The sequence below is a fragment of the Vulpes vulpes genome, chromosome 13 (genome assembly GCF_048418805.1).
Source record: "Vulpes vulpes isolate BD-2025 chromosome 13, VulVul3, whole genome shotgun sequence".
NCBI classification, from domain to species: domain Eukaryota; kingdom Metazoa; phylum Chordata; class Mammalia; order Carnivora; family Canidae; genus Vulpes; species Vulpes vulpes.
The window spans coordinates 33,031,004-33,046,538 of record NC_132792.1 but is presented as its reverse complement, the minus strand read 5'-3'; the positions used below and the strand labels follow the sequence as shown (position 1 = coordinate 33,046,538).

Below are 15,535 nucleotides of genomic sequence, written 5' to 3'. Positions count from 1 at the left end.
CTGTCTCCTTCTCCAGTGCTACATCCAACTATTTGCCCTCAAGTACCCTATGCTGTCCTCCATAAAAAGGGGACTTGAGAGCTGGGTAGCAGGTTGAAGGGACTGGCCCAAGGAATAGAAGTACCCAAACCAAGGCTGAGGTTGAGCCCATGGCCCAGCATACTGACTGATCCAGCTGGGAGCACAGAAAACTGGCCCAAGTGAGGTTTTTGGGTAGTTGGCTTTAAGCCACTTCAGACAGTTGGCTGTCCCAGTACTAAGGGGTAACACCTGAGAAGCACTTGGAGACAGGGCATCTAGAGGCTTGGATGAAAGACTGGAGGAGAAATCGCTGGGAGGTGGTGACCGACAGGAGCCTGAGTCCTGGGGAGCAGGACTCCAGGGACTGGAGCTTCAGGATAGCAGGGTGCCAGATAGCAGAGAATGGGCAGGACTCAGAGACTCAGGGCCACAAGGCCAAGGACCAGGACCAAGGCTGCCTTGAGAATGACGTGGTCAGAAGAACCACAGGAAAGCTCTGTAAAGCAAGCAAACTTTCCATATACAGATGAGGTGCCAGCATGACTCCTAGAGTATGAGGGGGTGAAGCTAAGTGTCAAGTGAAGGCTGGAGGTGCAAGGGCACAGAGAAAGGAGCCAGAGCCTCTACCATCCCCTACACTGAGATCTTAGTGGCTGTAACCAGGCGCAAGCATGCGCACGCGCGCGCACACACACACACACACACACTCAAGCCAAGGACATGGACAGTGATAGCCATGAGCCCCAGAGAGCTGGGATTGCTCGAGGGCCCCACCCCATGTCAAGGAGAATGAAATCTCAACATTAGTATGGTTCTGGGAGTACCTCTCTAACTCTAGGGAGGGTCTCTGGAGAGCACGGCTGTGCATAGTTCACATGGTAACCAGAAGACTATGACATACTTAGAGGGTGGTGAGGTCACAGAACTCAAGCTTTAAAGTAACTGAATCATGCGTGCCTCATTTATTTTTAAAAGAAACTTCTGAGAAGAGCTTAGAACAATTTTTTCCCCCCGAGTGCCATTTCCCAAAGGTACTCACAAAACAATAAGGTGTGACTGTAATGGCTGCACTGAGTTGTCTTCTGGACAGTGTTAGAAGGGACATAAAGAAGGTGGACCGAGAACTGAGGCAGTTGAGATGCATTGACGAATGCACACGGTGTCTGTGCGACCTGTACATGCACCCATACTGCTGCTGCGACCTGCACCCCTACCCCTACTGCCTGTGCTACTCGAAGAGAGCGCGCTCCTGCGGCCTGTGTGATCTCTACCCGTGCTGCCTGTGCGACGTCAAGCTCTACTGTCTGCGACCATCTCTCAGAAGTTTGGAGAGGAAAGCCATTAGAGCCATAGAAGATGAAAAGAGAGAGCTTGCCAAGTAAAAGGACTTTTTAAGATTTTTATAAGTCGGTGTATTAAACCTTGGGAGTTGAAGGCGGGGGAGGGGAGGTAACAGCTGATACTTGAACAATGATGATGACAAGGGTTCAAAAGAATGACTCTGGTGACTTAGCAAAGATGTAAGAAAAGAAGAGTAGACGGGTCCATGATGGGAATTGTGAGATTCTCAAAAGACAATATAATGATGTCGATTGGCAAGGTTGTTGTGGGTTTATAGCAGGAGTGCCAACATGATAGATAATGTGGCTTTAATGAGGGAAAGAAATAGGAGGTGTCATTAAAAAGCTATTGAAAGAAGCAAACTAAACATTTTTTCTGGTTATGAGTAAAGTGATTTGAGGATATTTGGGCTTACAGAAACGACTACAGGAGAAGCAATAACAATTGATCAAATCCTTAATGTTCGCCAGAGGCTTTAAGAGCAGGGGAGCAAATTGAACAACAGAGGCGTTCCCTCAGTTTTGTAGGAAAACCCTTCTCCCATTCCCCAACTCCAGGCAGCCTTAAAATCCACCTGGAGTAGGGCCGGTCCTGTTGACTGCCTCCTCCAGCAGTGGCAAAGGTTGTACGTATGAACTATAGAACCGAGGACTTTCAGAACAGAGTTGAGAGGGTTTTAACTGAATTGGGTAATTTTCAAAGCTACTTTTTACTATTTTGTTTGATTACATTTCCTTTTATGGCCTAGAGAAAGCTTTCTATTTCTAACTTTCCACTGTATGCCATCTAGTCTGGTATAATTGATAAAAACAATTCCTGAAAGCACTGTACTCTAGTTAAATAAATTTATTATAATAAATACACTGGGATACTAGGTAGATGTAATGCAGAATGATGAAGCATTTTATGTGTTGCTGTATTGAATGAAAGAGGCAAGAAAACCTACTTAATATGCTACTACTTTTAAAAAGATGGGGGCACAAGTGGATGATAGATCTTTTGATCCAAACATACTTGACATATAACACTGTAATTTAAGGTGTATAGTTTGTTTGATACATCTATATATTATGATGATGCCATTGAAGCAATAATTAGCACCTCTATCATGTTCCATAATTATCATCCCTTACCAAGTCTGATGATCATAATATAATATTGTTGTCTATATTCACTATACTGTGCATTAGATCTCTGGGACTTATTTACTACTCATTGCAAGTTTCTATCCTTAACATCCTTCCTTCCTATTCTCATGGTAGATTAATAGATTATAGAGGTAGGTAAGTAGGTAAGTGGATGGATGGGTGAGAGGATGGGTAGATGGGTAGGTGGGTGGGTGGATGGATGGGTGGGTGGGTGGGTGGGTAGATGTGTAGGTAGGTGAATGGGTGGATGGATGGATGGGTGGATGGGTGGGTGGGTGGATGGGAGATACAGACACTTGATAACAGTGACTGGGATATTCCACCAGAAAGGGCAATAGAGCAACTGTTGTCCAAGTCATCAGTCACCAAAGGTCAGGAACAAACCCCTCTCAATAGTTTGGAATGGGGCTATAGCCTATAAACTCATCTACACTCAATTTTAAAGTTTTTATTTTTACTCCTTAGAGGATCGAGTTACATAAGTTTTGCACACTGTGAGTCAGGGATTTTTAAATTGGTCTACAGGAAGGGTTACTTGTGAGCAGGCCTGTCTCCACCATCCCTGTGCCTCTGAATCCTTGAAAACACTTGATCCAATCCCTTCCAGCCTTTGTCTCCTGCCTGTCCCTTCTCTCCAGACTCTCCAGAAAGAGTGCCTCTCTGTTTCTCACCCTGTGGGCACCCTCCACCAGCTCTAAGAGTCCCTATTTCTTGGCATGCAGTGGACACAACCTCAAGCTTAATTCTCAGCAGTGTGGTTTATATAAGACAGAATGCTTTCTATGGGTTGTGATATTTTTCCCAACAATGCCTGGATTTTTGCTGATTTTTTTTCTGTGCCTGAGGCAGTATATAAAGTTGGTGATGTCTTTACATGAATTCTCCAGTCTCTGAACTGATAACTGAGTCCTTCTAGATATGATTTCAGGCTTACCGTCCTGTGTCTCCTTCCAGCCACTTTCTTCCCATTCATACTACCTTGTGAAACCCTCCTCTGCTCTATTTCTGACAGTCTGACGTTTGACTATCCAAAAGGGCTTAGTGTCACCTGCAAACCTAAATATTCAACTTTCCTGACCATGGATGAAAACATTAAATCCTGATCTAGCCCCAGTCTCAGAGGACTCCTACTGTTAATATTTTTTCTTCCAATGAAATGCTGCTTCTTCCTTATCTCTCACCTAGCTCCCAAGCCCTGACTAAATAGATCCAGAAATATCATGTTGATTCAATTTTTTAAGACAATCTTTGGTGTGAAAACTTGCTCAAGGCTTTGTGAGTTTAGAAATCATATTCACATGACCTTCTACCCCTTTAAATAATGCTAACAGTTTGGTTAGGTATGACATGTTCTTTCAGATGCCAGGCTGTGTTGTCCTGAGGTTCTTTGTCCCTGGTCTATAGTTGTCACAGCCCCACTGGAATTGTTTTTCTGTGTGAGAGTCAATCTGCTTTTAATCACTGGTAAGAATCCTTGGATGACATTTCTCCCCTACATTTCTTGAGCATTTCTGAGTGTATGTTTCTTGACTGATGTAAATGTGGTTTTGTTTGTTTGTTTGTTTGTAAATGTGTTTTTAGACTAGGTATAGGTCCAGTCCATTTCCATCTTTTACCTAGCAGCTGCTTCCAAAGACACCTTGGCAGTACCTTCCTTAATAGAAACTCAAGTAAATACTTCTATTTTTTTTAGCTTCTTTGAGATTCTCTTTTCCTCCTCAAACTCCCCTTTGCACCACAAGCACTAGTGGTTCCCTTGACTTCTTCCTCTTCTGGATTTAGAGGGACTGCAGTACTGGCTTCCTTTGTAAGAAGCCATGCCACTAGCCTGCCATAAGTTTGCACTGGATTCACTGTCAGCTTTGTGGGATTCTCCGTCCTCTGGACCGAAGGGGCACAAACAAAAACCATCCCTCCCCTGCCCTGCATTTAGGAGTTGATTATCTAATGAATGCAAGCACCTTTTTGGCTCTGACCCCTGCCAATGGTGGCGCTAGTCCTTGTAGACAAATACTTGGTTTGCAGCTGTGTTGTAGAGGTGCTTTGGGCTCAGGTTCACATCCTTTACTAATTAACACCTAGAAACTCAGACTGAGACTGTGCTTCCATTCATTCACCCAACTATCTATGGTTGATCTGAATCTCAGTGAGAAATTCCCCTGAAAATCTCCACATGAGGGGCACCATCTTCTGCAAACTTCAAAAACAAAAAAACAAAAAACCCCAAACCTCCTCCTTTCTTTCCTTGTTTACCCCTTCGCGCTCAGTGATTAAAGTGTTCACTGAGTCCCTCTTACTTGGTGTGGTCGATGACTGTCAGCCTCACGGGGGTCTAGCAGTACCTCCCAGGTCTCAGCCCTCGTAAAAATCTCTCCACCCATTCAAGCTCTGACCCACAGCACGGGGCATAGCACCCTCTTCCTCAGCATCCCTGTAAGCCTGGGAAGCGAGTGTGGCCCCTTGTTCCTTTCTCCTCATGATCCTTTCTGCCCACAGGTCTCAAAGCCTAGTCACCTCAGTGGGGGCAGGGGTAGGAATAGCTGCCCATCTAGGCCAAAAGCATGTATATTATTTGGTTTGACCTTATTGTTTAAGATACAGGACTTGGAGCTTGGTCACTTAGAGCCTTGGGCTCCAGGGAAGTCTGAGTAAGGTGGAGCCTGGAATAGCTTAATAAAGAGACTTACCCTTTATTGAGTGAAAATTAGGTGCCACATTCCATCTTCATTTGATCCTTGTAACATCTTGGCTTGTTTTATAGATGACGAAACAGATTTGGGAGCAATGTTTTTGACCACTAGGAGTTAGGTGAGCCAGGACTTGAAGCCACATTTGCCTGAGTCTGGAATCCATGTGCTTAACCACCTGGTCAGTGATTCTCAAAGAGTGGGCTCTGGACCAGCATCACCTGGAACTTGTTAGAAATGCATATTTTTAGCTCCTTCCTTGACCCACTGAATTGCAAACTCTGGGGGTGGGGCCCGGCCACCTGTGTTCTAACAAGCACTGCTGGGGCCTCTGATGCACCTGCATTTGCTCCTCTGCTCCTGTGAGGTGGTGTTCTTCAGTATCAAAAGTCAGAAAAGAGACAAGGCAGGAAAGGGAAGAGGGAGAAAAAAGAAGTGAAAGATGACTTGGAAAGGAGGAATGGAGTTTAGTAGGTTTTTGGAAAGGGTCTACAATTAGGAGAAAAAGCAAAGTACTCAGGGATGGCTACTGGAGGGTCTACTTCCCTTTGCTCCTGGGTAGAGATAGGCCTTTTTTGACATCTTCATTATTTTATTTAGCACCGGTTGAACCTCATTCACATCTTTGTGAAAATGGCACAAAGATATGAATTTTTGTTTCACGTTCAGGAGCTTGGTCATACATTCAGATGAACTTCAGCTTCAGCAGGGAGAAGAGGTGGCATCCCAGAGCGGCAGACATAGCGTTGGTCCACTCGCTTTCCCTCATCTTCTCTGGGAGGCTTCTGCAATGAACCAAGCTCCACCTTCACGATAACAATTAGAGGAGGCACTCTACTCTCCCTTTGCCCAGAATGTCACAGAGCCATGGAAGTTCCCTTGTGGGGTGAGAGGTACATTGCCACACAGGAGTCAAGTTGCAAGTTCAGAGTTATATCTGAGGAGTGGAATGTGGCTGCTGCAATTTCTTCTACACCCACACATCCCCACTGATAACCCCTGACCAGGAGACAAAAGGAAGAAGACACCTAACCCAGCCAAGACTTTTTAGGCAATTTCCTGAAGACTCAAATTTGGGAGACCTCTGTGCAGCTGTTCCGGGGGCAGAGGGGCCAGAGTGACAGAGCCAGAGGAAGAGGGGGCACCTAAGCAAAAACAACAACAGCAACACATGTAATTGCACTCTGAGACTTAGATTGCTAACAGGAGGAGAAGGATCTGGAAGCCGGCTTTGGCTTGTAGAACTGGATCCCAGATCCATTTCCTGTGAAGGGCAGGAGGCCTCTGGCAGAATGAGTATGGCAGTAGTAAGGGATCCTAGCTGTCCCCCTGGGGGCCCTCCGGCCCTGTTTTGTGAGGCCCAACCCCCTCTATGGCAGGGTTTGATGTTTTCATCTCCAATGGGAAGGTCTGAGCTGAACAGAAGAACTTTCATTCTCAGCCCATGTCCACACCATGGGCGGTTCTTGAGAGATCCATGCGCACCCATTCTGCTCTCTGTTCTGCTCTCAGTTTTGGCTCTTTGGGCTTCCCGGCCCTGGTGCCGGGAAGAGAGGGCACGGGGCATCTTTGTGAGCTATTCTTTCTCCATCCAGGAGGATAGAGTTTTCTCCTGTTTGATTTGTTTTGTTCTGTTCTACAGAGATAAAGATTTTTTTTTGAGTCCAGTTCTCTTTCTTTCTCCTTAGTATGGCCTGTGGGTATCCTGGCATACCCTGGGCGTGAGAGACTACTGTGCCCCATGTACCCCACGTTCCTTGGTGCTGGAGGTGAAAATGAAGCTGAATGACTGTCACAGTCCTCTGGGTGCCTTGCACAAGTTGTTTCTGTTGGCCTTGGTGTCTTCTAGGAGATGATTCCATTTAATCATTTGTAATTAGCCTCTAAGGGCCTTGCTTTGTAACATTCAGTATAAGGGCTCACACTTGTTAAACCAATCATATTAGGCACTATCAAGTGAAAAATACAGATACAAAGCAGTATGTATAGCATGAGCATGATTTCATAAGAACACACAAAAGAATCTAAATAAGTGTGTGGAAATACACATACACACAAAAGAAAATCTAACACCAAAATGTTAAGTGCTGCATAGGATTACAGGTATTTTACAAAATAGTCCGTCTTTTTCCTTATCTGTATATTTTCTAAGGTTTTCTAAGTTTTTCTACAATGAACTTGTATAACTTTTTTAAAAAATTTATTTATTTATTTATTTTCTTATTTATTTATTTATTTATTTATTTATTTATTTATTTATGATAGACATAGAGAGAGAGAGAGAGAGAGGCAGAGACACAAGAGGAGGGAGAAGCAGGCTCCATGCTGGGAGCTGACATGGGACTGGATCCTGGGACTCCAGGATCGTGCCCTGGACCAAAGGCAGGCGCTAAACCGCTGAGCCACCCAGGGATCCCCTCTGTAACTTATATAACGAAGTAAGAGTATAAACAAAATTCAGCATAAAAAGAGAGAATTAAAGAGGTATCTTAAACCAATCATCCAATTGCAAAGTTTAGATTTGTCAAACTTGAAGAGGTTCTAGAAATCACACACTCCACAACCTTCCTTTGGAGGCCAACAGATGCAAGAAGATTTGCCAAGAGTGTCTCTTAGAACACAGATTTTTTTCCTGTTAAGGCATAAAGGTTGTCTTTGTATGGATCAGCAAATAGAAAAAATATGGACCCTAAAGAAGGCCAAAGCATGCAGGGCTAATGCCAGGATGCCCAATCTGTGTGTCAAGCACTACTATAAATACTTTTCAGTCATTAATTTAAACTTCACAACAGCCCTAGATACAAGTAAGCTACTATTATTGTTCCCGTTTTACAGATAAGGAAATTGAGGCACAGAGAAGCTAAGTAACTTATCCACATGGCAGAGCCAACATTTGAACCCAAATACTCTGGCTTTGGAATCTATGCTCTTAGGCACTTGGGTTTACTACTTCTTGATACACCACAAGTGTTCAATCAGCGGAAGCTGCAACTGTTATTCTTTTACTATGAAGGATTCACACAGGACTGCAAGGCAGCTCTGTAGAATCATGGGGACCTGTGTTTGCTGCTCCAGGGGCTGCAGACAGAGGTATTTAGCAACTAGCAATGTGGGGGTGGTGAGATAGGAGGAGGAAAAAAGCCCTGATTTGTAGTGTTTTCCAATTTCTGTAGTGTAAATATCCCACCATGATAGATTGCAAGCTATAAAGAAGTTAGTGGATGGGAGGTGGTTAGTGATGAGCAAATCAGCCCTTGCACAACTGTCCCTGTCCCATAGGACAGGGATCTAGCTCACAACCCCTCCAAGCTGACTGTCCTTGCTGGTGCCAGACATCTGGAGTCTGGAGCAGCCTCTCAGCAGCAGAAAGAAGCAGGCCTTGTCATTTGTTGATGGAGCTGGCTGGGGCTGTGTGATGGCCCATTGGTGACACCAATCTGGTGGATAGCAGAGCTGGGTTCTGAGGCTGATGGACATCCTTAAAATGCAGATTTAAAATGGTATACTGGGAAAAATAAAAAATTTTTTTAAAATGCTATACTGGTTGGGATCCCCTTTTAAAAAGTCCTAACGATCTACATTTAATAGTGGTGATAATAATGATCACAATAATAATTAAGCAAGATTTATAATGTGTCAAAGGTGGCATTAAGCAAAACTCATAATCTCATCTATTCTTCCAAATCCCTATGATGTAGGTACTGTTACTATTTCCATTTTGCAGATAAGGAAACTGAGGCAAGTTTTCACAATAAGAGGAGGACCTGGGACTCAAATGCAAGAGAAAGATCTGGAAAGCCAAGCAGCTGTCTATTGTTAACAGAGGTTACGTGAGGGAGAGTGCGATTTACATGGGAGAACTCTCATTTTTTACTTTATACACTTCTGTAAAGTTTGACTTTTCAGAATGACTATCTAAAAAAAAAAAGAAAAAATAGGGCAGCCCGGAGGGCTCAGTGGTTTAGCGCCGCCTGCAGCCCAGGGTGTGATCCTGGAGACCCTGGGATCGAGTCCCACGTGGGGCTCCCGGCATGCAGCCTGCTTCCCGCTCTGCCTGTGTCTCTGCCTCTCTGTCTTTCATGAATAAATAAATAAAATATTTTTTAAAAATTTTTAAAAGAAAAAATAGAGATCTGGCGCCTGGCTGGCTCAGTCGGTAGAGCATGTGACTCTTGATCTGGGGTCGTGAGTTCAAGCCCCAAGTTGGGCCCAGCCTTTACTTCAAAAATAATAGTAATAAAACAATAGAGATCAAAATACTGCTTCTCGAGCTGTGTCTGAGATCTGAGCTTCTTCCTCCCACCCTTTCTTTTCTCTCCACTCCAGACTGAGAAGAACAACAAATAGAATTCTGGCCTCCTCTTGCTGTAGCAGTAACATTTTAGGATCAGTCAACGTGTGCGGCTTTGAGCCTGATCAAGTCAAAGTCCGGGTGAAGGACGGCAAGGTGTGCGTGTCGGCCGAGCGGGAGAACAGATACGACTGCCTCGGGTCGAAAAAGTACAGCTACATGAACATCTGCAAAGAGTTCAGCCTGCCGCCGTGCGTGGACGAGAAAGACGTGACTTACTCCTATGGGCTGGGGAGTTGCGTCAAGATTGAGTCTCCATGCTACCCCTGCACGTCTCCCTGCAACCCCTGCAACCCCTGCAGTCCTTGTAGCCCCTGCAGCCCCTGCAACCCCTGCAACCCCTGTGACCCTTGCAGCCCATGCTATCCCTGCGGGAGCCGATTTTCCTGTAGAAAGATGATTTTGTAAACCGTAGGAGCCCATGACTTAGTGGAAATCCGTACTCCAGCCAGGCAGCTCTTCCAGTGTTTCTCTCCCCCTTCCCACGGCCCGTGGTACTCAAGTCCCTAGGAAACTGAATACATAACCGCAACCCACCGCCGCTGTGTCTCAGTCTTTGGGTTCAACCGGCCGTGGGAGCGCCGCGGCTAGTGGGCATCGCTGGAACCCGCGCGACGGGAACAGAGGAGCGGGGCGGTCTGCCCGCCTCTGGGTCCTCCCGTACCAGCGACCACCAGCTCCCAGGGAAAGATGCTCCCTGGGTGGCCATCCCCAGACGCTGTTTTTCCAAACGATCCAGTGAGATGGTCTAGCTCAGACACCAAACTGGTAGAGCAGACTGGAGACTAGTTAGGGTGAGGCAAGCACTTTGCAAAGCTACCGCAGTGGGGAGCACTGGAGAGCCGAGCTCCGGCCGGGAAATGGGCACAGATCAGAGTGTGAAAGCCCAGGACTGGGGGGAAGCATGTTCAGGGATTTAGGGTCCACACACAGCTTTTCCTTTCTCAACATGCCTATGATTCCGGGAAATGGCCAGCTCTGGGGCAAGCTGGTTTGCAACCTCCTTGTGATTGATTTCAACGATCTGCTCTCATCTCAGGTCCTGAAACTTCTTGTAGCACAGAGTTTCAGTTCAAAGTTCATGAGGGAGAAAGTACAGCTTTCACAATGTACTAGCGTATCACAAAATGCTAACCTATTTCACTTGAGTGAGGATCCTCGTGGATGTGCCTGTGAGCCAAGACAGAAATAAGTGTCGAGGAAAAAGGATCTGTTGGGAGGGATCAGAACGAGACACTGGCAGGTTTCAGAGCTGACTCTTGCAAGGAACATAAAACCCTTAGGTTTGGGCAGTGAATCTTTCAGTGGTCTCAGCTACATGTGGATTAAAGCAGTGGTTCTCAGCCTTCGCTGCAGATGGGAATCCCTTGGAGGAGCTTCAAAACTATGGATGCCAAACCAAAGAGGAAAAATATTAGAAAAAAAAAAAAAAGAAAGAAAGAACGATTACTGATGCTTGGGTCCCTCTCCAGAGTTTCTAATGCCTGGGCATCAAGACTTTTCAAAGTCTCCCAAGGTAATTCAAACCTGCAGCTAAAGTTGAGAAACTCTGCATGGGATCTTAAAGCTCTCCCAGTCTTTTTTCTTTAAAAGCTTCAAGTTCAAGGTTAAAGAATATTGATGGTGATGGCAGACACAGTTTGCTTTCAATTGAGGGAAGTAATGGCCCTCTAATACAGGTGGTGAATAAAAAACGAACATCTTAAAAATTTATTAACTAGGAACTAAATATAAAGAAGTATGTTTGTGTGTACCAAATTGTAGTTACAATTACTAGTGTCTTGCCATGATTTGATTTAGAAATATTCTAGTTTCTAAGTTACGAATTTTTAAAATGATTTTGAGAAAATTTCACCCTGTGGAGTCAAATGAAATCCCACATGGGTCTTAAACTGGAATCTCCGTCCTCTGGAAGGCACCACTCCAGGGGGCTCCTGGCTGCTGTTTATTCCTTCATTCCCCCCACTCACCCACTCGCCCTTCTGTTAGTCCAGCAATCCATTCATTCATCCAATGAGTCTTTATGATTTTTATTTTTTTTAAGAGGATGGGGGAGAGTAGTATGAATTGGGTTATGAGGCCCCCTGGGAAGGGGACCTCACCTCAGCCATTGAGCCCATTTTGCTGGCAATGAGTCTGTTCCAAACTTTAGCTAAGGAGGCATCAGCCAGGCCTCTCCCCAGGGGCAGGGTCCACAGCATCTCCTGCCCAGTCTGCCCTCCCAAGCAGAGCCCAGAAGACTTTATGATTTTAAATGCCAGATACTGTGCTCTGTAGCAGGGATGGAGAGAAGAAAATATCTCTTTCACAAATGCCTCAAATTAAATTCAAGAAGGGATAGCGTGGAGGGATTGGGGAAGAAGGGAATGCCAAAGAAACTGAATTTACAAGGCCTAGGAGAAGCCAGAGGGGCCTTCCAGAGCTTGGGCATGTCCCTGGAATGCATTGTTGACATCACTGCCTTGTAGGATGCTTCAGGGGAAGCCAGAGGCCACCCTTCACTCAGAGCCTGGCCTGCAGTGGGTTAGTTGCCTGAGTAGGCTCACCACTATCCTAGGGAAAGACTTAATATAAAGGCAAATGTTTATCTATTGAGTGCCTGCTGTCAGCAAAGCACAGTGCCAGGCGCTATTACCAAGGAGCAGTACCTCTCCAAGAGCTTCTCTTGGCCAAGGCAAGACTAATACCTGGGATATAATTGTCAAGACACTTGACAGTGTGGAATCAAGAACTAAATTGTATAGTGTAGACATGAAGTGCCTTCCTTTTGTAGAGGAGGGTGTGGGAGGTGACACAGGCCAGAGGCAGAGCTTGGGTGTGGGTCTTGTCTGCTTCCTGGAGGGAAGGCAGAAAGCAGGGTTCATTCCATGAACTAATCAGGTTCCTGAGAAGGAGGAGAAAGTGGATATGAGGGAGAAGAAGAATCATTTGCTGTTCTCAAAATTGTCTTTAACTGGTCGGATGGACCCCTGGGGCTTGGACAGCTCTGCTGTGGCCTTTGGTACACTGGCAGCCCCGAATCCAACTGAATCACCCTCCTTCATCCACCAGGGCAGGAGATAGAAACGGGGGAGACTCTAGAGTGGGCAGATGTAAGACACTGGCAGTTGAAAAATGAGAGAGCCTCTGGAGCTACTCCATTGTCCAGCATGTTACAATGAATGGACCTATTAATATGCTACCTTCTAATACACGTGTTGGGTAAATATTATAGAACTAAAGTTGGAGATGAGGTAGTTATACTTCTTAGTGAACACAGGGTACATTCTGGAGCCAAAGAGCTGCTTAATAGCATTATACTTACACAGTTTCTTAGGTTACAGGATTGAGGGGAATCCATCCCCACTGACTACCATGTATTATTTGAGTGCTTTCTTTTAAAACTCAGGCAGCATTCCATAAAATGACATCAAAGATCCTCAGTTGACTGTCCTTCTGTCATACAATAACTTTATTTACAAATTGTTCGTGTCCCCAGAACTGGTGGAATAAGTCGTTTTAAATGATCTCAACTTCTCTTCCGTACACAAAGAGTCCTCCTTCTCTCTCTCTCTCCCATATAAACCCATGAGTGTCATGGAATGGAAAAGGTTGTCACACCCTGATTTAGCTTTTTGGCCAAGGACATTACACTGAAAGTTAAGATAAAATTCATACTGAAACCAGAAGAAACTGTGGGTTTGTAAGCAGAAGGAGGGAGGGAGGGTCTTGCTGGGTGACCTAGATGAATTCAAGCAAAGTTGGTAGGGTTGTTGGCATGTATCATAGCAAATTATCAACAGACTCTTGGATGAGTCACATTATTTGTCATCACGGATGGATGATCAACTCAGAAGTTACCCGCAGGGAGCAACTGCTTTCCATGCTGACCCAGAAGCACTTCTTTCCAGTCTGGAGCTGTACAGTAAGTAATTGGCTCCTGTCTCTAATATTATAAAACAAAAATTAAAGACATCACTGCTCAGGTCTCTGGATCCTGATGCAGTCTCAAAACTTGACAATTAGAGTTACATACTCTTCTCCCTAGCCACTCTCAAGTTCTGGTACCAGTATTAGTCACACAAAAGTTAATAAACTTGGCAGATGTAGCACTACACCTTGAAGGCTCATAAACCTGGCTTTTGACACGTGATAAAGCCCATGATTCCAGGGCCTTGGGTGTGCTTCAGAAAATGTGTCAGTAACAGAGTCATAGAACCAGGATGCCAGAAAAGGTGTTTGAAATCCAGCATTCACTGTTCCTGAAGCAAATGGTCCACCAGTTAGAACTTCTTCTGGTAGGTTATCTTTCTCTTTGCACAATAGAGAGCTCCCCCAGAGTAGAGAACATAACCCTGCATGGCTGGAATAACTTCTGCTCTTAGTAGAATGGTGCCAATGCCACTAAGCATTGGCATGCCTGGAATTACCAGTCTGGAAGGTTCTGGAGGAAGATACCCCTTCTCTTCAACTCAAACTTCAGTGATAACTGCATTTTCACACACTAAGGGAAATGGTCTGAAAAGAGTTTTCCCCTGGTTTGTCTATTTTTTATACCCATGAATTCATAGTAAGAAATTCAGATAGGGCATGACTGGTATCTTCTGGAGGCTTCTTCACTATCTGGCACCTGGGCTGGGATGACTCCAAGACTGGGCTTAGCTGACATGGTCATCTAGTCAGTGATTTTGGAAGAAAAAAGTCTTACAAGGGTATAGAAAATGTCATCATTATACATGTAAACAACTGCTTTTATTGAAAACAATACAGCAATATCAAAAGGTCATAATAGTCAGCATTAAAAATATTTTAACTCATGGAACATTTGAAATTAGTACTGAATTAGAAAATTATAGGAGGGGATCCCTGGGTGGCTCAGCGGTTCAGCGCCTGCCTTTGGCCCAGGGCGTGATCCTGGATTCCCAGGATCGAGTCCCCCGTCGGGCTCCAGGCATGGAGCCTGCTCCTCCCTCTGCCTGTGTCTCTGTTTCTCTGTCTCTCTGTCTATCATGAATAAATAAATAAAATCTTAAAAAAAAAAGGAAAAAGAAAATTATAGGAATATGGTCACCATGCCTGTGAAAATAACTACCATCAAACACAAATAAGTTTTGCTTGCTAGTTTTTTTCCCCATATGTTTGTGGTTATTAAAACCATTTGAATTGAAAATGGATCAAGGCTTAGTGTTGCATCTATAAATATAATGAGTATATATCCCAGATTTTCCAGGACAGCCCAGATTCCAAATGGCCATGTTCTGGTTTGGGGATGGAAGGATATGGACCATACGTGTTGCCTGTCTGTGGTCAGCGTCTCCTGACTGAGGTGTTAGCGGTTGGGACAGATCGTTACAGCAGGTAACAGCAACAGAATGAAAGGGCACAACAGCAAAGAAAGGTATTTGAGCCAAACTGGCAGCCTTTGAAGAAGCTTTCAAAGGTGGCAGGAATGCCTGAAACCAGCATGTGCCTGGGCAAAACAACTTGATGATAGATTAGGCAACTGTCTTGAAGAGGAAGTTGGTTTCCCTGAGTCAGCAGCTTACTCACCTTCCAGTATTATCAGGGTCAAATATTTTTAGCCTTCAGGGCCTGGCCATGGGCTTCTGAGGTGGATCCACCTCCTAGGAAGAGGTGGGCTCTAGAAGAGTGATAGGATCCATCTGTGGGAGCAGCCTTCATTCCTTCTTCATGTGAACCCACACAACAACACTCTCTGTACCCAGCAGGCCGAGAGAAGCAAGGCAGGATACAGAAATGGTCCACACCCAAGTCTTTGCCTTTTAATTTTCAATCCAGCGTGGAAGACACACAAGGTGGTAAGTTATAATTACACCTTATCAAGGATTCCTACTGAGAAGGAACTAAGCACTGAGAACCAAATGACAGAGCCACTAGCTGTAGGGTCACTGGGTTACTCAGGCAGGCCATTGGGTGGTAGGTCTCACACAATCACTTTCTAAGTCCTCTTGCCCTTGGTGGAAGAATGAAGAATAAGAATGACTCCT

General features: G+C 45.0%; 1 protein-coding gene across 1 annotated transcript; it reads left to right on the top strand.

Moving 5' to 3' along the window:
- The first annotated feature begins 1,082 nt into the window (after positions 1-1,082).
- Positions 1,083-9,956, top strand: ODF1 (outer dense fiber of sperm tails 1). The gene is made up of 2 exons (XM_025995020.1): positions 1,083-1,399; positions 9,524-9,956. Exons 1-2 carry the CDS (start codon positions 1,083-1,085, stop codon positions 9,954-9,956), a joined length of 750 nt encoding a protein of 249 aa, XP_025850805.1.
- The last annotated feature ends 5,579 nt before the right edge of the window (positions 9,957-15,535 follow it).